Source organism: Mesocricetus auratus, unplaced genomic scaffold (assembly GCF_017639785.1).
Source record: "Mesocricetus auratus isolate SY011 unplaced genomic scaffold, BCM_Maur_2.0 Super-Scaffold_100025, whole genome shotgun sequence".
In the NCBI taxonomy this organism is placed as follows: domain Eukaryota; kingdom Metazoa; phylum Chordata; class Mammalia; order Rodentia; family Cricetidae; genus Mesocricetus; species Mesocricetus auratus.
Genome location: NW_024429206.1, coordinates 6,705,695 through 6,730,854, shown reverse-complemented (window position 1 = coordinate 6,730,854; position 25,160 = coordinate 6,705,695). Strand labels below are relative to the sequence as shown.

Sequence of the window (25,160 nt, the reverse complement as noted above, 5' to 3'; positions counted from 1 at the left end):
AGGGAGTGTACTGAAGATGCCCTTGCTTCAGCCTCCTGCTTGCTGGGATTACAGGCACACACCACACCTGGCACTTAAGAGTCATAATACTTTATAAGTTCACTGTGTGTGTGTGTGCATCCACACATGTAAATGAACAGGAGCATGGGTGCTGAGGCCAGAGGACAGCTTGGAGAGTCAGTCTCTTCTCCCACCATGTGCGACCCAGGGATCAAAGATAAGCCAACAGGCCAGAGTGGCAAGCTCCTTCACCTCCGAGTCACCCACCAGCCCCCAGTCGTCATTATGGAAACACTTGCACCACTTAAAGTTTAAGAAACTGGGCAGAATTTTCTCCTGTTAACTTCATCTTCTTTTTTACAATACTGGGGACTGAATTTAGGGCTTGTGCATGCTAGGCAGGTGGTCTGCCCCTGGGCTATCTTCCCAGCCTTCCTGTAGTTTGACCTAGAGGAGGGGGACAGTTATAAAGCACCTTCCGCCTTGCGGGGCCACCCCAAACAGGACACACATGGAGACTCGAGCTCAGCACCGTTTTCAAATAATTTATTAGGAATGCAAAACCAAAGAAGACCTGGAAAAAGAAGTTACAGATGTGGAGAGACACCGAGGGTGGAATTTGCTGGCTTCAAAGACACCATGTAACATCTTTTAAAAAAAAAATAACTTTCTTTTCCTCAAACAAATCAGAAAATGGAATTCCAGGTCCCTGAACCCATGGTTAGGCCCAGTGGGCTGAGCAGGTCCAGGGATGGGGGAAAAAAAGGAAGCTAAGTCTCCTGGGGCTCAGCTCAGATGCGTAGAAAATTCAAAATAAAACCAATAAAATGCAGCTTCTCTTTTATTAGGAAATATTAAAACAAAAAAAAAAACCGAAAACAGCCGCGCATCTTGGTGACAAGGATTATTGCTTTGAGTTCTCAGGGCTAATAGGTTGAGTGAGCGCCTCACAGACAGTTAACTCTCCAAGGGGGCCTTGAGGGGTGGGGGCTCTGCTGGGGAACGGAGCTCAAGCCCCCAGCCTCAGACGTGGGTGAGGAAGGACACAGAGAGGGAGGTGACAGCAGGTGGCCTCAGCCCTGCCACACCAGCCAGGTCTTGCTTCCCGTTCACATCCTCAGAAAGGGGCCCCAGGGCGGGGCTGGCTACCAAGGGCTCTGGTCGCCGGACTATCCTGGTGGGGAACTTCAGTGAGAATGTGGGGGTTCCCTGAGAAGCCCTATGCTTTCCCTGGCATCATCTCCTAACTGAAGTGCCCCTGACACCCACCCACGGTGAAGGTCCCGCCTAAGCTGTGGCCTTCGGAGAGCTAATTCCTTCCCAGCGGTGGCTCTAGGCAGGCCCTCCTCTTCCCTGGCCCCAACACTGGGTTTTGGGGGAGAGTAGGCCTGACAGTATGGGCCTGCCTTGGCCAGAGCTGAGGTCTGCAAGCTTACAGTAAGTCTGAAGAGGAGGAGGGGACAGAGACAGGGGACAAGGGGAGACCTCTGCCCTGTAGGGTCGGGCAATGCCCGCACCCCGAGGGGCCTTAGAGAGTGGTGGGGACAGGGCTTCACCTCACAGTATTTACATATGATACAGGACGGGATGGTTCCAGGGGCTCGGCCTGGCCTACCCGCCGCCCTGCCCTCTGCCCTCCTCTCCAGGGCTGGAGGAAGGTGGCCAGGAGCCCACACCCATAGACACTTTGTTCTCAGCTGGTGGGGGGGCACCTGGCCCCTTGCCCCCTGTGGCCTGGGGCTTCACATTCACAAACCTAGAAATAGTTTAAAAACAGTTCCTTAAAAAAAAAAGCCAAAGAGGGAAAAGTCAGGATAAAAAAACAGGGGTTGGGGCTGCAGCCACAGCAGGCTCCCCCTGCCCCACTCTAGCTATGCACAAATACAAAAGCCTTGGGTGTTCTAAAGGGGGCAGCAGGGAAGGAGGGGGCAGACCCCAAGGAGGGAAATCTGGTAGGGGGAGGACAAACGGCTAATCCAAAATAAATAAAAGCGAAACAGGGAGAGAGGCAGGTGGGGTGCAGGGAGAGGGGGCAACGTCAGAAAAGGGGAGATTAGTAGGGAGGCGCCAGACATGTGGGGACAGCAGGGCGGGGACTGGGCCCAGGGGCTGGGGGACAGGCAGTAGCGGTCCGAGTTGCAGCGGAGGGGCTGGGCTGCTGCGGCTGAGGTGTCCCATCCCCTGGCTGGCTCACTCTGGTCCTCAGTCAGCTGCAGGCTGGGGCGCTGAAAGATAACCGCAAGATCCTGGGTGCTTCAGCCCACCTGGTCTCTCTGGGGCCCAGAGGATAGCCATACCCCCCCCCCCCCCCGCCCTAATCCCTTCCTACAAGAAGTTTGCTTCCTGTTACATGGTGGCTTGGGGCCGGGCACTTTCCCTGGATTTTGAGTGGCTAGGTTTTGTCATGTTTGCTGGGAAGTTAATCCCACTGAAAACAGCACCTGTAAACTATTTGCTTTATTCTTACATTTTTAAAGTTTTACTTTTTGTTTTGTTGCTTTATCGAGACATCTTTATTAATGTAGTAAAACACCAGAAGTGGTAGACAACTACCTGTATGGATTCTATTTTTTTTTTAAGATTTACTTTATTATTATGTTTATCGCTGGGCAAGCTAGTACACACCCTATAGGCAGAGGTAGGCAGATCTCTGATTTGAGGTCTTCCTGATCTATACAGCAAGTGCCAGGCCAGCTATGACTCTGTTTCAAAAATTAAAATAATGTTCACGTGTGTGTGTGTGAGAGTGTGCCCATGTGTGTGTGTGCCCATGTGTGTGTGCATGCACATGAGTGCAAGAGCCTTCAGAGAGAAGCAAGCACGGAATTTGAATCCCTAGAACTGGAGTTGTGAGCCACCTGATGTGAATTCGGGTTCTCTGAACCATCTCTAATGCACCGTTATTTTTACACCTTTTTAAAGATTTATTGTGTGTGTTGGAGGTGACCTCAAACTTGGGGTGCTCTTCCCTTCCATCAGTCTGTCTCTCAGTGTCTCTCTTTTTCTCTCTCAGTGTCTCTCTGTCTCTGTCTCTGTGTGTGTCTCTCTGTCTCTGTCTCTGTCGCTCTCTATTTTTTTTTTTTTGAGACATGGTTTCTGAGCAGCCTTAGCTGTCCTGGAACTCGCTCTGTAGAACAGGCTGGCCTCGAACTCACAGAGATCTGCCTGTCTCTGCCTCTTGAGTGCTGGGATTAAGGGCGTGCACCATCACCGACTGACAACTCCTGCCTCCATAGTCATGTAAACCTATCTCATATTCTATTTTAATAGCTGTGTAATTATTGTATGCATATATTTTTTCTAGCTACATTCTTTTGTTTTGTTTGAGATAGGGTCTCCCTATGTAGCCCTGGCTGGCTTGGAACTTGCTGTGTAGATCAGGCTGACGTTGAACTCAGAGATCCACCTGCCTCTGCCTCCTAAGTGCTGGGAATCCCGATACATCATGCCAGATAATTTGCAAAGAAGCAGTTATTACTGAGTCAAAGGAAGTAAATGTTTAAAAGCCTGGATGGGGTGTTGAGGATGGCTCCGTGGTTAAGAGCACTTGTTCCTGAGGACCTGGATTTGGTTCCCAGAACCCACATGCAGCTCACAGCCACCTCCACCTCAGGTTGCAGAGGCCCTGATGCCCTCCTTGGGCATACATACATGCAGGCAAAGTACACATATACATAAATTTAAAACCAAACCAAACCTGGACAGGGCTGGGGCCACAGCTCATGTAGATCATGCTAGGCGTGCACAAGCCCTGGGTTCAATCCCCAGCACAAGTTAAAATCTCAGCATGTAAGACCGTCCCTTGGGAATTTGGACCCAATTTAGACAGAGTCACCAATGGTATAAAAAAGTCTTTGTCAGTTCAATGCAGTATGATTAATTTGTATTTCATTTACATATTAGCTATATTAATTAATTTATATTTGGCTTCCTGAGACAGGGTCTTGTTATGCATATCGGGCTGGCTTTGAACTTAAAACCTACCAACTTCTGTCTCCCCAGTGCTGGGCTAATTTATATGCTATTTGTGTGGAGGCGTGTGCTGTACAGTGTATTCACTTGATAGTGGGCGTATGCTTGTATGTAAGTGCACCCATGTGCCTGTGCTCGTGGAGGCCAGGTGTGTGGCCACTGTCTCCTCCATTTGGCGAGCATGGCTGGTTAACGTGCTTCAGGGATCCACCTGTCAGTGCTGGGGGTCCCAGGCGAGCGCCACCGTGCTCATCTGTTTACGTGGGACCCGAGTTGGGTCTCCATGTTTGCTCAGCAGGATCTTTCCCAGCTCAGTCATCCCTCCAGCTCTCTCTGGGACAGTTTCACTGTCAAGTCCTAGCTGGCCTACGACTCAAAGGAATCCCTCCTGCCTCAGCTTCCCAAGTGCAGGGAAGACAGGCATATGCCACCAGGCCTGGCTTAATTTATATCCGACTGCAGCAGGCTAAGCAACTTCTCATGTTTGCTGGCCACTGGGTCCTGCCCCCCCCCACCTCCCCGTAGCCGTGCACGCTGTTAAGTGGAAGTGGGGGGCTGGCGTTCACCAGAGCATCCAAAGGACCCGCTTCGCAGCCCCCACCCCCCTCACCTCCTCACCTCCTGCCACCTCTCCCCTGCTTCAGTGGTAACCATTAGTGAAAGCTGTGGCGATCAAGGGACCCTGAAAAGAAAAGAAGTAAGACTCCTGGGATCCTGGGGCAAGGGCAGACAAATTTGGGGCTCCTGTCATTCCCGTGGGAACCCTAAGGTGAGACGCAGATTCTTCTAGGTGGCACGTGTTACCCAGATACTGATCTACTCGTGTGCAAGGCAGGGCCTGGGAACCTGCTTAGAACCAGTTCCCTGGTTAAAGCAGGGGTGCTCCAAGCTGGACTCTGACTACACAGAAAGGAGATGGTATCCTGTCTGCATAACATCCTGGAGCCACTGGACAGTGTCCAGAAGACAGTGAGTAAAGCTTGTCCCAAGACACCCTCTTGTCCTCACTTTCTTCTCTGTCACCATCTCTCAGTCTCACTTTGCAGGAGAAAATGGACAAAGCCTCTCCCTCCCCCAATTTCAGAGATCTCCCAGGATGAGGGGGTGAGGTGGAGGCCATCAGGCCTGGCCACTCACCCCAAGACTGTGGCCGAAACCAGTGCTGGGGGCGGGGCTGGCGGCGCTGATGTAACTGCTGACCCCCGAGTCTTGGTTGGCCGCCCCGTAGAGCTCAGCCATGGGGCCTGGGCTTGTGGTCCCCAGGAAGCCCCCTGTGCGGCTGGGAGTAGAACCTGGAGGGGGAGCCATCGTCCAGGGGTGAGAGCCTGGCAACCCAGAAAGAAGAGAGTGATAGCCCGGATGCCCACGGCCACCCCACCACACGCACTCCAACTCCCTCCCGTCCCTGCCCAGGGCCTGCAGATGCCCCTCCCTGGAGATCAGAGATCACTAAGTCCCTCCTCCCCAGCCCCTACCTCATTCTGACCACTGGACAGCCTCCTCTCCCTGTGAGCCCCTGAAGTCTTCCTCTGTCTTGCAGCCTAGTGCACCGTCTAAGGCAGACCTGGGTCACTCTGTTGCTCCCTGCTACTGTAACTGACCCACGCTGGTCCCTCAGCTAAATCAACCCTTGCCGCTTCTTTCGCCTTCTCCCAACTCCTCTAGGACCTGGTGCCCCCAGAGTCACAGCAGCGATCTCCAGGGTTATGCACCTCTGCATCCTGATACCCCAGTGTGTATGCTCTGGGGGACACTGCCAGTGTCACCCTCGGTGGCTCGTGTACTCAGCTCAGCCAATACTTCAGGGTGAGTGAATAAACGAGCCCCTTTGTCAATGGGTAGAGCAGGAGCCTCTTCAATCCGGACTCCTCCACCCGCTCCCATGCTCCCTTCCCAGAAGGTCTCACCTGTCCCTCGAACTACAGCTGCCGCCGCTGCCGCTGCCGCCATCGGACCATAAGCAGTGAGAGGGATAGCTGGAAGACAAAGTATGGGCACTGAGTGCAAGAAGAGGGGACGAGAAGGGACCCCACCATCTGGCAGGGCTTCTCCTGCCTGGCCCCAGCTTGGAAAAGGGGTCAGCGTGCCCCCAAGCCCACCCCACCTTACCCCTGTCTACCCCCTACCCCCCCCCCACGTCAAAGCACAGACAGCTGCTGTGGACAGCCATTCTATGCCCTGGCCTGATGTATCCCAGGGAGCAGCCCAACCTCAGTTTCCACACTGAACTCTAGGACACCACTAATGTCCCGTGGCAGAGGCAGTAGCACCTGGTCCACAGGGCACTTGGAAGGACAGTGACTGTGTCTGGCTCAGAGTGGTCAGGACATTATGTTGTTACTTTTCCCAGCTAGTCACTGACTGGCCCATGGCACAGAAGCCAGGCCCGTTACCTCAAAGCAGGACTGCCTGAGGACTGTGAGCTATAGAGCTCCCCACGGGGTCAGGCCAGTAAGGTCAGCCATGTCTTGCTGCTGTGTGTCCTGGATCCCCTCGCTCTCCTCAGGGCCCCCCTGACCGCCAGGCTGAAAACAACCTGTGCCCCTCCAAGTCCCTCAGCCCTCTCCTCTGTCTTCATCTCTCTGGACACAGCTCTTGTTCTTTACACCTGCTTCCCTCAGCAGCTCTGTATACAACAGGTACTCAATAAATGTCTGCACTAAAAAGATAAGAGACTTCTGCCTTTCTTAACCCCCGCCCCCTGACTTCTTTTTGGCTTTTTTAGAGACTTGGCCTTGTCATGTAGTCCAGGCTAGCCCGGGACTCACTTCTGATTCTCCTGCCTCCAACTCCCAAGTGCTGGGGTTATAGGCGTGTGCCATCATAGCTGGTTCTGTACAGTGTATAGGCGTGTGCCATCATAGCTGGTTCTGTACAGTGCTGGGGTTATAGGCGTGTGCCATCATAGCTGGTTCTGTACAGTGCTGGGGACTGACACCGGGGCTTCGTGCAGATAAACCTGTCTGTCCCCCAGCCCATCCCCCGCAGATCTTTAGCAAAGCCATTGCGCAGGGTCCTGAGCTCTGCAGCCACCTTCGCAGATCATCACCAGGCTTCTTCCCACTGAGGCTCCGCCCCTCACCTTCTCCTTTCCTTCCCACCAGCCTGAGACCCCAAGTCATCCGCACAACACAGCACACAACACAGCTTTATCATCCCAAGGAGCTTCGTTTACTTCATTAATCTATCTGGTCTCTATTAACATACCAACTCCTCGAAGGCAGGGGCCTTATCTACTTATTTATATGTGTCCCCCTGTGCCTGGTCCAGCGTCAGCACAATAAATATGTACTGAACACATAAAGGAAAGACCCAAATCTCTTTGTTCCAAGCCAAGAGAAAAGTTTAGACACCACACTCCCAAGAGCTGTGGATACTGGAACCCATGCCCTCCCCTGCCAAGATACCTTCAGCGTTGACATTTCCTGACCCAAGCCTACAGGGTAGACAATGGGCACTAAGGCCTCGGTCCTAACCTTTCCCAAAGCAAACTCTAAGTGGCCAACCTCACTGAGCGTTTATCACAGTGTAAAGAATTATTCTTGGCATAATAAATACTTGTTATCCTTGCTAGCCTGCACATTTAGTGAGAACAGAGCCTGGGCAGCCTTGCTCCTTCTTGCTGCCCAGCACCCCCCCACCCCACCCTACCCCACCCGCGTCTTGGAGGCATGTTGCACACAGTAGGTCCTCACACAGAGGTCTTCGTACAGAGGAGAAAGGAAGTCTTCTTACTCCAAGTGCCAGTCATTACCTCCTCCTCCTCCAGGGCTCTGCTTCCTCCCGACCCCCTTCCTTTACCCTGTGTCCCTCTTCTCCCACTCCCGTTTGGACAGACCCTTGCACCCCCCCAAAGGAAGGTCTGAAGCAGTGGTCCACACACAGCCAGGTTGGGGGCAGAGTCTGCAGGCAGAGTGGGAGAGAAGCAGGGGTGGACAGAGAAACCCCTCGTGGCCCACCTCATGCGCACACTGTCCCCCACTCAAGTCCCAAAGCTGAGCTGTGTGGCCCTGGTGACCACAGGCTTTGACCTCATCTTTCCTGGGGTCACCCACGGGCATCCCTGGGGTCAGATGGAGCCATCAACGGCTTCTCACTGGGCCCACGGTACCTTGATGAGTTGGGAAGTGCTACCGTGACAGAATTGGGAAAATTCCTATGAGAGGAAAGCTGGGGGTTCTGGCTTCTTGGGAGGGAGGAGATGTAGAGGCTGCAACTGGAGCCCCCAAGGGGGTGGGCTGGCACTGGGTACAGGCATGCCCAGTTCCGTGGACAAAGTCCCCACAGCCCACTGTGCTCCAAGTCTGCGACCCAGCCCGTTCACCACTGGGTACCAGAGCCTCCGTGGTGCCTGGCGCACGGGAGGTGCTGGATAAATATTTGCCAAATGGATGAGTGACCGACTCTACCTCCATCTGCTCTGCTTGGCCTCACGCCCCACCCTCAAGGGCCGTGTAGCTGAACCAACTGGCCAGTGCCCAGGTACAGCCTGCCGTATCCCCCACGGCCATGGGGCTGGCAGGGAGGAGGAAAGGGTCCTGCTAGCTTTGCCTGGGGAACAGTCCCTCTCCCTTTCTCTTTCTCCCCACGTGGCCTATGAGATGTACACAATCCGAGCCACTGACCTGTAAGCTCGGGGAGGACTGGGGCGCTCGGGAGAGGGGTCCGCTCTACACGGAACTCTAAAATGAAACGTAAAACAGCTTAGGAAGAAGTAAAGGAGCCCCCTCTGGCATGGCTGAGGGGGAAGAAATGCACCCACGGGGACCATGAGTGAGGGGACAGGCCGTGCATGGGACTCGAGAACTGGGAATGGGAAGTGCAGTCTCAGGGGGTGAGGTGGGGGGCAGAGGGGTGATGCAGAAGAGAGAGAAGGGAGGAAAGCAAGAACGAAGCCAGAGGTGCCACCTAAACCTGCGCTGAGGGCCACACCGGCACTAGGATTCTTGACTTTTGGTGCTGGAAGTTGAACCCAGGGCATTACACGGCCAGGAGAGCACTCGACCACTGGCTCTACTCCAAGCCCCGTTTTTGTTTTAAGATTTATTTATATTAGCCCTGAGGTGGTGGTGCCCACCTTTAATCCCAGCACTCGGAAGGCAGAGGCAAGTGGATCTCTGTGAGTTCAAGGACAGCCTGGTCTACAAAGTGAGTTCCAGGACAGCCAGGACTACACAGAGAAACCCTGTGTCAAAAACCGTGTGTGTGTGTGTGTGTGTGTGTGTGTGTGTGTGTGTGTGTGTGTGTGTGTGTGTTTTGCCTACATGTGTATATGAGTACCACGTGCACACCTGGTTCGAGCTGACAGGAGGGTTTTAGATCCCCTGCCAACTGGAGTTACTGACAGCTGCAAGTCACCATAGGGGTGCTAGGAATTGAACCTCTATCCCCTAAAACAGCCAGTGTTTTGAGTGGGGTTAGGTCCTAGTGACATCACTTCCCAGTCAGATCCTGTCCTCCCTGAACAGCGGGTTTCTTAGTCTATAAAATGGGATTCCTGAGAGAGCGGGACATGTATACTCAGCTCCAAGTTAAACAGCCCAAGAGCAGAGGATACAAATGCTTAGGGAGCCCTCCAGTCGGTGCTACCCAGACAGAGTGGGGTGTAGCTCAGTGGTAGAGCATCTGCCTAACACTCCTAAGGCCATGGGTTCAATTCCCAGTACTGGGGGTTGGGGAAAAGTAAGTAAGGCAGCAAGCTAGGGTTGCAGCTCAGCCGGTTGGGTGCCTGACCTGGAATCACAGCACTACAGAGGTGCGCATGGCTACATGGTGACTGTGAAGCCAGTCTAGGCTACAGGAGGCTCTGTTTCAAAGACAAATGAGCAATACTGAGGGCTGTGGCTCTGCCAGAGTACTGGCCTAGCATGTGTGAGGTCCCGAGTCCACTCCTAGCACTATGTAAATAGTAAGGGCCTGGGAATGCGTGGGACTTACAGGGAACAACATTAAACAGCAGCAGGACAGCCCAGGATTCTGTTGAAATTTGCTTAAGTAATGGGTCTAGTGTTCTCTTTACACTGAATTATAAATGATGGTAAGGACATCAGCTCTGAGGTTTAGCATGTAGGCTCTCAGGCTATGTGAGCCTGTAATGGCTCAGGACAACACCTTTAAGGAGATTGGTGAAGGCCTGATTCACCCTTGGGGAAACCCCCACTGCTAGTCTTTGGCACAAGTGGCAGTCCTGGAGTCAGGCAGGGATTGGAAAAAGGCAGAAGACAGACAGAGAATGAATGGCTGGGTGAGGACTGTACCATGCAGGGCCACACCTGGCGCCCCAACTCTCACCTTCTGTGGAGGGGGTTGGAGGTGGGGGGGGACTTCCTTCCTCAGACATGCCCTTCCTTTCAATCAAGCCTCCAGTAGGTAGACCCCCCAGCCATGCACCCCAGACACCACCACCCTGAGGAGAGCACACTGACTGGGAACTGGAGGCATGCTAGTGGCAGACGGTCCCCCAACAGGACTTACCGGGAAACTGGTAGGTGTAACCAGGGGCGAGGCCTGTGTAACTCCGGCTGGCGTAGGTGGTGGCTTGGAAACCTGGGTAACCTGATGGGACAAAGGGGCAGAATGAGATGCCTTGCCCACTGCTGGGGCACAGCTGGCTCAGATCTGAGCTGCACGTAGTCCTTCCTACTCTAACAGGGAGACATCACAAGGAGCCTCGATGTACAGGCATGGAAACCGGGGCTCGGAGAGGTGACGCAGACCAAGAGCAACGTGACCCTGCCACCAGAGTCCCTCCCACTTGGGCCCCCACCTCCTTCTGGTCCTCACTCCCACACGCAGCTTCTTCCTGCCTCTCCAGCCACACTGACTGCTGCTTCTCGAGTTTGCAGAGCTCAGCCCATGGCCTTTGCCCCACTGTCATCTCTGCCTGCATCATTCCCCGTGAGACCACCAAGGTCTCGATAGGCTAGTGTCAGCCGGGCCTCCCCACTCAGTTTTCTGCCCGGAGGCCACGTTTCTACCAGGTCACATTGTGATTTCTGTAAGGGCTTACAGTCTACCTCCCCAAAGAAAAACCCTCTATCAGTAATAATGGAGCTCCCAAGTTCTTCACCAGCAGACTTACTTCTTTTATTATTTTTTAAGTTTCATGCATGCGTGTGGTGTGTGTGTGTGTGTGCATGTGTGTGTGTGTGTGTGTGTGTGTGTGTGTGTTGTACCGGTGCGCACACATGTGTGTTCTCAGAGGCTGATGCTGGGTGCCCTTTTCCATCACTCTCTGCCTTATTTTGAGGCAGGGTCTCTCATGGAGCCTGGAGCTAACTGATTAGCTAGACCGGACGACGAGTGAGCCCCCAGCACAGAGGTTACAGACTCCACGGGCTTTGAGAGGTTGCTAGGGATATGAACTCAAGTCACCACGGCTGCACAGCAGAGCCTGACCCACTGTGCCAGTGCCAGGTCAAACTATTTATTACAGGTTTTTCTTGCATTTTAGTGTTGGAAGTGAGGTTAGAGCAGCCCACAAATCACTTAAGCCACAAACAAGAAACAAGAAACAAAGGCACTTCTCAAAGTGCAGGTTGGAAGTGAGGACAATAGAAAAGACAGTGAGACAGTGAGATGCCCATTCCAGCCCCATCCGGATATGCTAGAAAGAAGGACCCTGGGGCTGGGGATACATTTCACTTAGAAGGCTTCCTGGGTGTAAACAAAGCTCCGCCTCCAGCATGGCTCATGCCTGCCAGTCACCTCAGGGGTTCAAGGCCACCCAGGTCTACATAGTGAATTTAAGACCAGTCTAGTCTACATAGCGAGTTCCAGAACAGCCAGAGTTGCACTTCTTTCCAAGAATTATTTTATTACTATTATTATTATTATTATTATTTATTGTTTTTTTATTTTTGAGACAGGGAACATGAGGCAGAGAGGGATGCCATCAGAGCCTCGCTGGAAGCCCAGCAAGAGTTGCAGGAACCAAAGGCTGGGCCTCCTGAGCTCTAGGTAGAGGCCATAAAGCAGGACCCCAGCCTAGTCCCCTCTGAGAAAGAAGGGCCACATCACACGCCACCAATTTCTATTACCAGGTCCCTGAAGGAAGGTACAACGGCATCACCAAGGTGTACAAACAAGCAAAATTCAAAAGATAAAACTGAAAACTTATCCTCAGAACATGCTGGCCCTAGGAGTCAGAGTGACTGAGCTGAAGTCTACATTCCACATATGAGACATTCCGGTAACAAATAAAGTATAATCAAAAGCCAAAAAATAGTAAATTTAGCTGAGTATGAAGAGGCAGCCTTCACCATGCCTTCCTCTCCCTGACCTCCCACGGCTAGCACCCACTCACCCCTGCAGACTCAGCGTAACTCACATAGTTCCAGGTTCTCCAGAGTCTTTGTCCAATCCCTATGATCACACACTCTCCTAAATTTATCTGTCTTATTTATTTGTTTTCACTGACAAACCATAAATCTCAGGGCAGCCACTGCTGGAATTCCTGGCAGAGTGACCGGCACCCATAGGCGCTAATCCGATGGGTCAGCATGGGCGAATGCATGGGGAGAGGACGGAATACCATGGAGCGGCTGAACTGTACTAGAGATACCACAAGGGGGCAGTGCTCCACACCAAACTGCCCACCTTGGGCAGGCCTGCCAGATCTGAAGCAGCTTTGCCATTACTCAGACTCAGACAGGAGGGCAGACCACAGAGGAGAAGCCACACCCACAGAGCCCCGCCCTCCCCAAGCTCCAGGAGCCCCAGGAGCTGTTCTAGGCAGGAAGAAGCCACAGATATAGGCCCAGCACGTACCCAGCATGCCGATGCCCAGCATGAAGGCATCCATTCCGTAGGGCATGACTCGAGACCTGCCCCGGGCTGAGCCGGTTGGGGACATCACCTCCTTTGGCTGAGCTTTCTTGCATTCCACCTGAAATGAAACCTGATGGTCGGTGCTTCCTGCTCTAAGGTGGGCCTCTTTATCAGCATTCAATTACCTTTTCTGGAGCCCTCACTACGTCTAACGGGCTTTGCATACACTAGTTCATTCACTGAATATTCACGTCCAAGATATGGCGAGCACATACTGTGATTCTTATGTGATTTATCTTTAGCTTTAATTAAACACATTTATTTACTTATTTATTTGAGGCAGGGTCTTACTGTGTAGCTCTGGCTACCTTGCAACTTGCTATGTAGCCCAGGCTGGCCTTCTGCCCTTCTCCAGAAAGTTGCGATTACAGATGTGTGCCATGATGTGAAGCTGGGATTCCCATCTTATAAAAACTTGGGCTCTGAAAGGGACCATCCCATGACACTGACTTCCTGTTTGCATCCTCAAGGGTGCAGAAGAAGCTTTGGTGATTTCCAGGAAAGCCCCAGCCCTGCCCATTTTCAGAACCCCAGAGCCTCCCCCACCCCCACCCTGCCCACTGCCTCATCCTGGACTCCCAGGCTCTGATCACCAGCTTCCATCTAGTCCCAGCTCACCATTTTGTTGTTGATTTCATGGAAGTGGATCTCACATACTTTCTCTACGATGTCCTCACTCTCGAATGTGACGAACCCGAACCCTAGAGGTTGGACAAGGGGCAAGGGCAGGGTCAGAACAGGGGCTCATGGTCAACACCCAGCCCCATGCCACACATATACCACAGCTCATCTCTTGCGGGCAAGTGTCTGAGAGTTAATGAAAGGCCCTACCCACAGCCTAAGAGCATCTCAACTGCTGACTGGCTGAGTCAAGGTTTCAAATCCCAAATTACAGATGAGCAAGCCGAGGGAGGCTCAGAGAGGGGGACTAACCTGCCCAAGGTCACACAGCCAAGTTAGAAAGTGGTAGCGATGGGGTTGGAGGGACAGCTCAGTAGCTAAGAGCTCTTGCTGCTCTTCCAGAGGACCTGAGATCAATTCCCCACACACTCCCATTGGGCTGCTCTGTTACTGCCGGAAACTCCAGCTGGCCAGTAACCCTCACACTTGGCACGTACGTGCGCACACGTGAGCGCGCGCGTGCGCGCACACACACACACACACACACACACACACACGAATAAAATAAACCTTTGGAATCAGAGGGTAAGGGTTCTGGGTGCCCACCCTGACCCCCAAATCTATGTCTTGCTCAAGCTCTTTATACAGAATGGCACATTTCCATAGAGTCATGCATGCCCTTCAAGTGAACTTCAAATCCTATCTAGGGTTTTTCTATTGCCCAACACAATATAAGTGCTGCACAAATCCCACTCACTCTATGGTTCAAAGAATAGTGGGAAGAAAAACATCTGTACTCAGTACAGATGTAACAGGGCTTGGGAGGCCTTTTCTTTATTTTTTCTTTCTTTCCTTTTTTCAGTGCTGAAGATAGAAACAGGGTCTTGCATCTGTATTCTCAGTCCTGTAGATATCATTTCTTTGGTGGGAGTCTTTTTAAACTGAGGTTGCTTAAACCCAAAAACCGCAAAAATCCATAGAAACAGAGGGATGGCCCTATGTCTGACATGCCAAACCTTCCAGAGAACATGTATGTATACATGCAAGCCCCATCTCACAGACACTCACGGGCACTCTACAGGTGTACCTGCCCTGACACACCAGGCTCATGCAGACCCCCCTCACCATACCCATTACACACTCACAGCTCACACCACACTGCCCAAAGAAGCTAAAAACCCTGAAGCCACTGGAGAAACTGCCCCTGCCACCTCTTCAGGGAGTCCCCCCAAGGGCTGGGTTGGGGTTTCTCAGAAGGCAAGACCCTAGGAAAAAAATCACCAGGCAGGACACAGCAGAGAGGCCCAGATGTGACCAGGTTCAGGGCCAAGGGGACTTGGGGGCCGGGGCTTGGGGGGGGGACGGTGGCCGAGCAGACTGCCTGAGGCTATAGAGTCAGCCTGACCCTGGGACGGCTTGGCCTCTGTTCTGGTTACCAGGGACAAGGTAAGCTGGGACAAGAACAGACGCTGTCCAAGGACAGGCGCACGCCCGGCACTGCTGGGGCTGTCCTCGGGTCCTTGCACTGTCTGCAACTGGCAAAGTTTTACGTGCAGGAAAGAGGGAGACAAAAGCCTTCTGTGAGGCCGGACCCTGGAGAGGACTCACATCCGCAAGGATAGGGTGTCAGGAGGCAACATGAAAGGGCAGCTGTGACCTGTAGCCCCCCCGACTGGCCACAGGCCCCAGCCAGGGAGGGGGAGGGGGAGGGGCCACACTCACCTCTGTGCCTGTTGGTGGTTTTGTCAAACATCAACATGGCGTCATCCACCTGAAACACAGACGGCTGCGTGAGGACCCGCAGACACCAGGGGCTCCCCCAAACCTACACCCCTCTTGTCTGCTCTCTCCAGGGGACAGCATCCTAGACCTCACAGCACTCCAGAGTCAACCACCAGATTCTCCAGAGATCAAGACCTCACAGCACTCCAGAGTCAACCACCAGATTCTCCACAGATCAGTCTGTATTTATTAGACTCCAATGTATGCCTGGCACTTGGCCTCTGTCATCACAACGCTGCCTGCACAGGCTCATCCCCACTGTGTAGCTAAAGGAAATGGGCTCAGAGAGCTGAAGCTGCCTGCCCAAGAGCACACAGCTAGTTCTGCATGCACCAAGTCAGGCAGGAAAAGGAACAAAGTAGGTACTAGGGAAAGAAATATGGGGGAGCAAGACTGTGAGGTGGGGAAACCAAAGCCTCTTCCCTTTTTGGAAAAGGCCAGCAGCCAGACTCCCTTCTGCTACAGATCTGTTCTCTAATTGAGGTTTCCTTTAGCTAGAGGCTGTAATTAAAGCAAGTAGAGTTCACTGCCTGAGCTGCTTGCCTTGCACTGGCTGGGGGAGGGGGAAGAGGTAAGAGGGGGAGGGGGAGGGTCGACATCAGCTATACTCTCCTGAACCCCAGCCACCGCTCCTCGTTACTCCCTCCAGACATCCTCTCCGGACAACCTTGGTTAACTCACCGCCTTGCCTTCCCTCCTTCTTAGGCTACCCGAGCCACTGGCCTGACTCCTAATGGCGGGGGGAAAGTCCTCAGACTAGGAGGCACAGCCTGCCCCCACCCTACTCCAGGCCCTTCATCTGTCTTAAAAGACGCCTCTCAGGCCTCATTAATGCAGGAAGTGCAGACCCAGAACTAGGGTGGGCCTCCTTCGAGAACCTGGAAGCTCTCCTTAGGAGTCAATCTAGACCAGGCCTCTAGTTTTTCCCAGAGGGAACAGAGACCCCACTGAACTAGCGGACAGTGGGGTCCCTGGCCAATCTCGGTGGAAAAGGACAGTTTCCTGAAGCAGAATGCTACCTCTGCTCCCGAGCGGATGGCCACGTTCATTCATATCTCCGACCCCAAGTCGGCAGGTAAGCTGACCTTCAGGCTCGGCACACCTCATCCCTAGCTTAAACACTGGAAAACAGAAACCCAGGAGGGTCTGATGAAAACTTGGGGCAGAGCAGGTGTGGGCTGGCAGCTTGGATACTGTGTTTTCTGGCTGGGCATCCTTGGGTAAATGGCTTTAGGTTTCTATGACTTTGATTCCTCAGTCTGTAAAATGGGTATTAGTAGAGACTACTTCTTGGAGGAGTTGAATGTAAGGAGGACATGGAATACTCAACTTCCGGTCGCCAGGGTTCAGGGTGCACTCGGTGAGTAGCAGCTGTTATCATCTTTATCATGGGGGGGCCTGCCCACAGTCCCAACAGGGCAGCTGCCATCAGTTATAATCGACATCACTATTCTACTGAGCATCTTGACTTGTGTTCAATTAATTATTTTTTGAATGGATGAGTGAATGAACAGAAAAAAACCAGCCACACCCTTCCTCCTTAATCCTGCAGCTTTGGGTTTTCTTGCCTGACCCACAAACTGATTCAGGTCAAATCCAGTCCTTCCGGCCCTCTTCCACCCAGCCTTCCCAACTCAGTATCCTTGGTCCCCAACGTCCTTCAAGCTGGGCTTGGCTGGACAGACCCGCATTGAGGGGGGTGGAGTTGAGGCTGAGGTAGACCCCTTGAGGAAAGGGACTGGGGGTTCAGGGTACCCCCACACCGGTGGTGTCCCCCTCCTGGGGCCAGCTGAAGGAAGGGAGGCTACCAGCCCAGTGTCCTTAATAGGCTTTGGTCTCCATGGGAACCTGGGGGCAGGGGGGCTCCGGAGGGGGGAGGGGAGGCGACCGAGGCCTGCTGACCAGTGGGAGCCGCCAAGTTCGGCGGCTAAGCCTGAGTGGCAGCCATGGCGGCTGACCATTGTTCCCCCCTCGGTGGCGGCCCCTCGATCCAGGGGGGGTGGCCCCCCAGCCACGGGGACCTTGGCATTCCCGGCTGTCCCCTCGCTCCCTGGCAGCCTATTCTCCAGCTCCCCCTGGCCTCCCTGGGCCGGTTTCACATGCCAACGCCGATTTAGGCCCGAACAAAAGACGCGGCCGCTGACGGCTTCTCCTGGGGCCCGGTTGCCATAGCAACGCCGGCCCCGGGGGCAGGCGGCCTCCAATCACAGCTGCTGGATCAGATTAGTGCGGGCTCTAATGCTCGGTGCTCAGACACAAAGACACCCCGCCGGAGCCGAGCCGGGCCTGCAGCTTCCCAGGAGCGCCCTTCCCTCTGGGGCCCAGGCTCTGCCTGCCCTGCATCTTGGACCCAGGTCCCCAAGGAGGCGCCTGAGCCAAGGCCTCTGGCCCCAACACGTCAGCATCCTCTGGCCTGCAGACCCCCCACCCAGCCACAGCTCACTATCTATTTCCCAAGCCTGGTCCAGCCTGGCCTGCTAGGGAATGCATGGGCCATGATGGAGAGAGCAAGGGGCCCAACCTCTTTGGCCTATCCCACCTGAAACACTAAAGCAGGCTACCGGACCTCCTTCACCCCTGCGCTCCAGACAACAACTCCTTTGACATTTCCCCATGGAACCTTGAAGTTTGCACTGCCTTATTTTCTAGGAGTACCTTTATTGTCTTAGTGGTACCACACCTTATCGTGGCCTACCTCTTCCAAGACACAGAAATGAAATCTCAAGGACACGCCCAAGACCTGAGAGCCAGTCATTTATCTGGGTCAGAGCTGACTTTGGGATGTTTTCTTCAGTTCCAATACCTAAGGGATCAGCAGCCATCCCCAGCTCCCCACCTGGGTAGGCAGGGTACCCAAGGCAATAAGGATTCTTATTTATTGCCGTCTTATCATCCTCCCCGGGAAAGGGGGGGGAGGACAGAGGGTGCAGCTGCCTGTGGCCTGGACAGGTGCAAGCTCCCAGGAGGCCAAGGGAGGACTGGATTGAACTGGCTACAGGAGCACCTCCTCCCTTGGGAGACTCAAGAGAAGCAGGAGAGAGATCCAGAGGAAGGGGACTGGGAGAGACTCTACTAGGCGGCTTCCTCTCCCCCTGAGGTCCAGAGTCTGAGGCCCATAGATGCGTCGGGACCCCAAACTGACTAGGACTGACCTCACCTGTGGGAGGTCCAGGCCCTCCTTTGCCTGTTGCAGGAACTGGGGTGACCCGACTGTCACCCCCAGCCTGTCCTGATCTGTTCTCGGGTGCCTTCCCGGCCCCAGCGTAGCACCCCAGGGAAGACCTACCTTTCCGAACTGCTCAAAATACTGTTTCACATCCTCTACTGTGGTGTTCACTGACAGTCCCCCCACGAAGATCTTCTTCGTTCGAGTGACCATCTGTTAGGGGAAGGAATGAAAGAGCGGGCATGTGAGTCCTGTGGCCTACCGCCACCAGCAGGGGCTGCGGGGGATCCCCCTGCCAGGATGCCAGCTGACAAGCTCTCGGTGGCCCCGGCTTCTCCGAGGCCCCCTCCCAGGCTCCCCCTTGGACTCCTGCCACTAGGCCTGTCATAGCCAGCTGTGAACCCCACACCCTGGCTGGCTGGAGTGTGCCTCCCTCCCTGGGGTCTGGGTATGGAAAACGCCTATCCTATGGAACTATAGAAGGAAGGAGGGATGAGGGATACGCCAATAGCCCAGACCCACTGCCCAGCATGAAGACTGCACCAGTCCCCCCGAGGGACACCAAAGCCACCACAGGGTGTCACCAAACTTAACACCGACATTTTCCTCATCAGCCTTCCTCCCAACCCAACCTCTGGCAGCCCCGTGGCCCCAGCCCTGTTTTAGAAAGAACACATGGTCCTAATTACCCCAGGAGCGCATGGCTAATCCGAGGCAATTCCCAGCCCCATCCTAACACTAAGGCACCTTCTGTCACCAAACTGCTTAATGGAATTAACCCAATTCCGACCATGTGCTCCCTGGTGTGGCTTCCTTCGAATACCTGCTCCGTAATTGCTTTCAGACCCTGTGCTGGACCCTTTCCAGAGATGGCCCTTTCTGTCTCCTAAAACTTCTTTCCCTCTGCCCCAGCAGGAGCTGGCAGCCTTGATGGAATTCATGGTTCAGAATCTCAGAGCACCTAAGTGGCCACCAAGGGGAGAATGAGACATCCTGGAGAAGGATCATCCAGTACTGGGACGATCTCAACAAACTCAGGGGGTCCAGGCTCCTTGTACTATACTTGGCCTTTCTCCCCATCCCCATATGCCGACGGTTTAAAAACCAAGATCTATCTGGTCAGTTGCCACGATGTCCGGGATCAAATCTAAGGTCCTTGCCCTGCATCGTGAGTGTTGAGTAAGTTTTGCTCAACTGCTCAGAACTTCTTTTGCCCACCCCTTGTTCTAGAAGAAAACCTTTGAAAGCCCCAGATGCTCGAGTTAGAACAAAACAGGTGACAGACGAAGGGTTTGCCTCCTCCCTTCCCCTCCGAAAGCACGACACACCTCAGAGACAGGAAGGTGACCTGAAGCCAGAGGCACGCTGCTGTCTCATCCACGGCTAGGACAAGCCCACCCTGTGCTTGCTCCTCCAAGACTCAGGGTTGCAGACTGTGACCTACAAGGCTAGAACTACACTCACGGTCCAAACTGTATTGGCATCAAATGCAGGACAACAACATGACCCCCTCTCTTCCAACACTCGTCAGCCTATCTGCTGCCCACCCCAGCACAAGATGGAAAGGTGCACAGTGTCTTCATTCTATACAACACAGGTAATCCTCTGTCCTAACCCAAGCGTGTTCCAGAAACACTCCCAACAGAGGTTCCAGCAGCATCTGCCACAGAAGAGAATGCTGGGAAAACCAGAATTGCCCAGGATAAAGAAGTACCTCCCCCCAAACACAGACACACTTCTGCACACATACCTTGGGCTGTGCTCTTCGAGGAAAGGCCACCTTGGGGTCAATCTGCAAGAGACATAGAAGGGGAACATGTAAGGAGTCTTGGGTATCACATACAGCCTTGGGTGGCCACACAGCCTCCAGTCTCATTCATCCCAGGACACAGAAGAATAACCACAATAACTTTGGGCAGGAACACACAAGTTCAAATCCCAAAGATGCCACTTTCTAGCTGAGAGACCCTGGGGCAAGTTATTTAACTTCTAAGGGCTTCAAGGTCAAGTTCACCCAATACATTAACAACTCACACTAATCCAGAGGGTCACCTGCAGATTACTTCAGATAATGCACAGACAGCATGTGACACAGTGTCTAACTCATAGCAAAAAAAAAAAAAAAAAAAAAAAAAACACCAAGTAATGCAAGCCAAGTCTTACTTCACCAAGTATCAGATGCACTAAGGTCCCCCCAAACAGAGCACTCCACACGGGTGTCTGAGCCCCGACCTACTGCCTCGGTGATGCATGCCATTTCTGACTTTGCAAACACAGATTCTCTGTCTGCAGAGGACTCGATGGTGAGAGTCCAGACCCTATAGGAATAGATTCAGTTTGTTTCTTCACATCCTCCAACCTTGACAAGCCCTCCTAGAGGCTGCACACAAGAGACCCTGATAGTGCAACCAGGCTCCAGATGAGGCAGGCCACAGTCTTTAGTGGTGTGAAAGGGTATGGGACTTGGACTTAGAAACTTTGGGCTACAGGCCAAGCCTGTGATCTTGGAAGGTTCTTCACCTGCCTCAGTTCCCTCATCTGTGAAGTGGGGACAATCACGGCCACTCCTGCTGAGGGCAGCTGCGGGGGCGGGGGAGGACCCCAAATGAGATAAAGGGTGAAAGCAGCCCTTTGTGAACGTCCCTTCACTGCACAAACAAAGGTGCCACTACCAGAAGGCTACCTTTGCCCTTGCCTGTGAGCAACCAGAGGGAATGAAACCAGGATGCACCTGGGTGCTCAAGCCACACTGACAAGACTTAGAAACAGAGCACGACTCTGTGAGCAAGACGGGACCTATGTGCCTTGCTCATGGCACTCACACGGACGGACATCATTTAGAAGTTAACCAGCCAATCACAGGCAAGATCTATCTTTTCCCAAAGTTCCATCCGTTCAAAACACGGCCTCGTTCTAGACAACTGGCCCCAGCTCTCCTCTGCCTGCATGGCATGAACCAGGAAGCAGAATTTTGCCAGCTCCCCTACTGGAATCTGCCCAGAGACGGAGCTCCAAAACCTACACTAGGGCAATGTTCCTCTGTCCAGCAAAGGTTCTGTCAACTCTAGCGAAAATCAAAACCGTGTACTTCCCGCCGGAAGTTCTGATTTCATACCTCTATGGACATTCTCATCCTTTCATTTCTCCCAGATGCAGCCTCCCCAGTCACCTACCTACACACCTCAATGCACAGACCCTGATGGAGAGACAGTACCCAAGCCATACTCCCCCAGACCCACATACACCAAATTGCAACACACACACACCACCTCCACTCTGACTCACAGCTGGCAACATAAATAAAACCCTACAAGTAAATAAAAGGTGAAAGTCAGGACCCAAAATAGACTCCCTCCCGCCCCCTTCCCCGGCCCAGAGATGCTAAACACAGACAAAGCCCTTGCGGTTGGCAGTCTCCATCTAAGGATACCCATCTCACCATCCACCACCCCCTTCCCGTATCAATCTTGCAACTCCTCCAGCCCCCCAGCCCCAACCCCTAAACTCAGCTTCCTGAGAGCAGCAGAAGCCACCAGTGCATTCTGAGGACAGGGGATGGTAGGAGAACAGGCAGCTTGATGGCAGATAATCGCCAAAAACAATAGGCCACTGTCTCTCCTTTCCCAGCCTGGGTCACTCAGGCTGAGCCAAGAAGATCCTTTCATGGCAGGCAAAGTCGAGGCCTGGCCTCATTTGCTCATTACTGTGAGCAGGAGTGGGAGCCACTGGGCAGAGATAAGAGGAGCCGGGGACAGACGGTAATTTAACAAATTCTTGGGCACAACCAGCCATTGTTGCAGGTAAACAGGAGCCAGTAACTGGCCCAAGCAGGGAGGCCCAGGGCTGGAGAAGAATGGGGGAGTGTGGAGAGAGGTCACACTGTCCCGGCCCCCGGGCCGACAGTCACCCCACCACCAAGTAAGCCTTCCTCTGGTTTTTCTCCTTCTCCTTGTGGAACCCCCGAGCTGGCCTCCACCAGCGCCCCCTGCAGGGTCCAAGACACTGGGGAGCAGTGGGAAAGCAGCAAAATGTTCCAGGAGTTTGAATGCCAAACAAGCGGCTTCTCCTAAGTCTAGTCTTCAGGACTCTTTTTTTTTTTTTTCCCCCATGCAAGCTAGCTCCATGTTCATAAATCCCCTGTAAGGGCAGAGAAGGTGCATGTCTTCTACACAAAGCAAGGAGCTCACTGACCAAAGTCCGGGAAGGAGGGAAGGAGAAAGGGAGGGGGGCTCTGTGATGTTTTGCCATTGGTCTGGAATGGAAAAGGGGGTGTCACAGAGTCAAACAGTAGTTAGCTTTCAGAGAAGCCACCGTGGGTCACTGCAGCCCTGACTCAGTCGATCTGGGGTAGGAGAGGGCCCTAGCTCGACCCCAAACCCTCAGGTATCAATTTCAGTACTCACAGAGAGAGGGTAGTAGTTGCTGCTTCCCTCGCCAGTACCCGAGTGGGTGTGTGTGGCATTGTACCCCAGGTTGGGCCTGGGATTTTTTTTCCTTCCTCCCTCCCTCTAACCCCCAACTCTACTGACAAAGTTTCAGAACATGACAGCTCTCGTTCTCAGAAAACTCTCCTTCAGAGCCCCATCCCAACTGTCCCCTGGAGAGAGTCCAGACTCTCTCCTCCGGCAGCCTCCCACTCCCAAAGGACCCCGAAACCCCGAGGGCCACTCACTGTTTTGGAGTCGAGCTCGTGCCGCGACTGCGCCAGCACTTTATCCACCCCCGCCTGGTCCATGAAAGTGACGAAGCCGAAACCCCTGCGCCGCGTAGTGAGGGAGAGGCAGATGGTTACAAGGGCAGTGAGTGGCCGCGGTGGAAGGGGCGAGCCCCGCGGCAGGGGAGGTCGCAGGACTCACCTGGATCGTTTGGTCAGGGGGTCCCGCATCACCAGACACTCCTTCACCTCCCCGAACTGGCCGAAGTATTCGCGCAGCCCTTCTGTAACCACACACCCGCCTTCGGACCAGCCCAGGCCCGGAGCCCTTCCCCCTCCTCCCCCGTCCTTTGCCCCCGGTGACCCCAGCGCGGCCCTGCCGCCCCCGCGCCAAGCTGCCCGCGCGCGCTCTCCACTGCCAGCCCCCCCACCCCTGCACTCGCCGGGGGTTCCCGTGGAGCCTTCCTGGCGCCCACCGGGGCCTCGGGGAGGCAAGGGCCGGGCCGGGCTGGAGTGGGGGACCGCTCCGGTTGGGTTCCCGCCGCTCCGGGAGCCGCCTTACAAAAGTTTGAGCCGCAGGTGCGAGCGGAGTTGGAGCTGCCGCTGGCGGGTCCCGGGGGCCCAGCCCGCCCCCCCGATGCCCCCTGAACCCCCCTCAACTGCTCCCCAACCCGTGCCGGGCCGTGCGCGCTCGCCAAGCGTGCTGCGCTCTCGGGGTCCCCGGGGCGGGGCGCGGAAGAGGGCACGAGGGCGCCCGGGGTCAGCAGGGCGCAGGGCCGGGCAGGGGCGTCCGGGGCTGGGGCGCCGCAAGGGGTGCAGGGTGGCGGTGCGGGGCCGGCGGGTGCTCCCCGGGCTGGCTCACCCTGCGTGGTCTGCCAACTGAGTCCTCCGATGAACATCTTGCTGCGGGAGGAGCAGAGACACAAAGGGCCCGCGTGAGCGCCGGGCGCCAGGGAGCAGGGGGCGCGGGCTCGGGCCCCGGGGAGGCCCCGGCCCGACCCGGATCGGCCATGTTGGCGGGGCCGGGGCGGACGCGGGCTGGGCAGGCCGGGCCGGGCCGGGCCGGACCGTACCAGGGGTCGTGCGGCGAGTCCGGGGAGGCGAGTCCGGGCTGGGGCGCGTCAGTCTCCATCGGGAGCCGCGGGCGGCGCGGGCAGCGGAGCGGCGGCGGCGGCGGCGGCGGCGGCGCTCGGCGCGGGGCAGATGAGGAGCGCGGCGAAGGGGGCCGGACGGACAGGCCATGCTGCCCCCTCCCCCGACCCCGCTCGGGCGGGCGGGCGGGGACGGCCAAGGGGAGGGCCCGCCGGGGGCCGACCTGCCGGCTCCTCCCCCCGCCGCCCTGCGCGCATAAAGCCCGGCGCGCGCCCGGGCGCCCGCGGAGGCGGCGGCGCCGGGACCCCCCTCCCACGGGGCTCCTGGGCGTCCTAGGGGCGAGCGAGGTCCCCCTGATTCCCGGTGCGGGCCCGGGCCTGGGGCGCGGCCGCACCCCTCACCCACAGCGGCGCGGGGGCCCGGCCGCGGGAACGCCCTCCCGGGATGAAGCGCTTCCCGGTGCGTTCAAGGTAGCTCGGCTCCGGATCGGGAACCCTCCCCAGTCCTACCTCCCAGGTCCCCGCTATTTAGAATTTAGAAGATGCCCCTAATCTTCCTGGGTCGGGTTGGAGATACCCCAGTGCCCCCCAGTCCCCACACCTTCCAACGGGTAAGAATCTCTCCTCCTTAGTCTGAGAGAGAAGCCGCCCCTAGAACCCCCAGTTTCTCCTGAACCTAATTTAGACTACCCTGACTATGGTCTCCAGTCCACTCCTAGTTTCCCACGTCCAATTTTGGGGAACCCTCGCAGTGCCTCTCGTCCCGAGTGGGGAACGTCTGCCAGCACATCAGTACAATCTTTCCCAGTTTTCCTCGTCCCTCCTCGGCCCTTGCTGTCTAAATTGAGAGTGCCTCTCGCGACTCCCCCAAATCCCTTCTGTCTACACCTAGGACCTATGTGATCTGTTGAGAATGCCCTGCCTCTAGCCTGGGTTCTCAGTTGGCTGCCTCTCTCCCCGCCCTTGTGTGTGCTCCTTCTGCCTCACCCTTCCAACCCCTTTCCCCTGTGTCTGGAGTAGGGGGAACTAGGTTCCAGACGCCGCT

General features: G+C 54.9%; 1 protein-coding gene across 7 annotated transcripts; it reads right to left on the bottom strand.

Moving 5' to 3' along the window:
* Positions 1–531: 531 nt before the first annotated feature.
* Msi1 (musashi RNA binding protein 1) lies at positions 532–24,222 on the bottom strand. Of its 7 annotated transcripts, none has more exons than XM_040731422.1 (15): positions 24,098–24,222; positions 23,887–23,927; positions 23,227–23,308; positions 23,043–23,127; positions 20,121–20,162; positions 18,491–18,583; positions 15,145–15,193; positions 13,420–13,502; positions 12,742–12,859; positions 10,447–10,527; positions 8,598–8,654; positions 5,880–5,948; positions 5,110–5,297; positions 4,583–4,654; positions 532–2,225 (listed from the first exon to the last, which is right to left on the bottom strand). In XM_040731422.1, the coding sequence occupies exons 1-14, from the start codon at positions 24,154–24,156 to the stop codon at positions 4,613–4,615; spliced, it is 1,089 nt and encodes a 362-aa protein (XP_040587356.1). In that variant the 5' UTR covers positions 24,157–24,222; the 3' UTR covers positions 532–2,225; positions 4,583–4,612. The 7 variants fall into 7 exon arrangements, with proteins under 7 accessions (XP_040587356.1, XP_040587357.1, XP_040587355.1 ...); XM_040731423.1 differs by having other exon boundaries at positions 4,591–4,654; positions 5,110–5,264; XM_040731421.1 differs by having other exon boundaries at positions 4,591–4,654; positions 24,098–24,221.
* Positions 24,223–25,160: the final 938 nt, after the last annotated feature.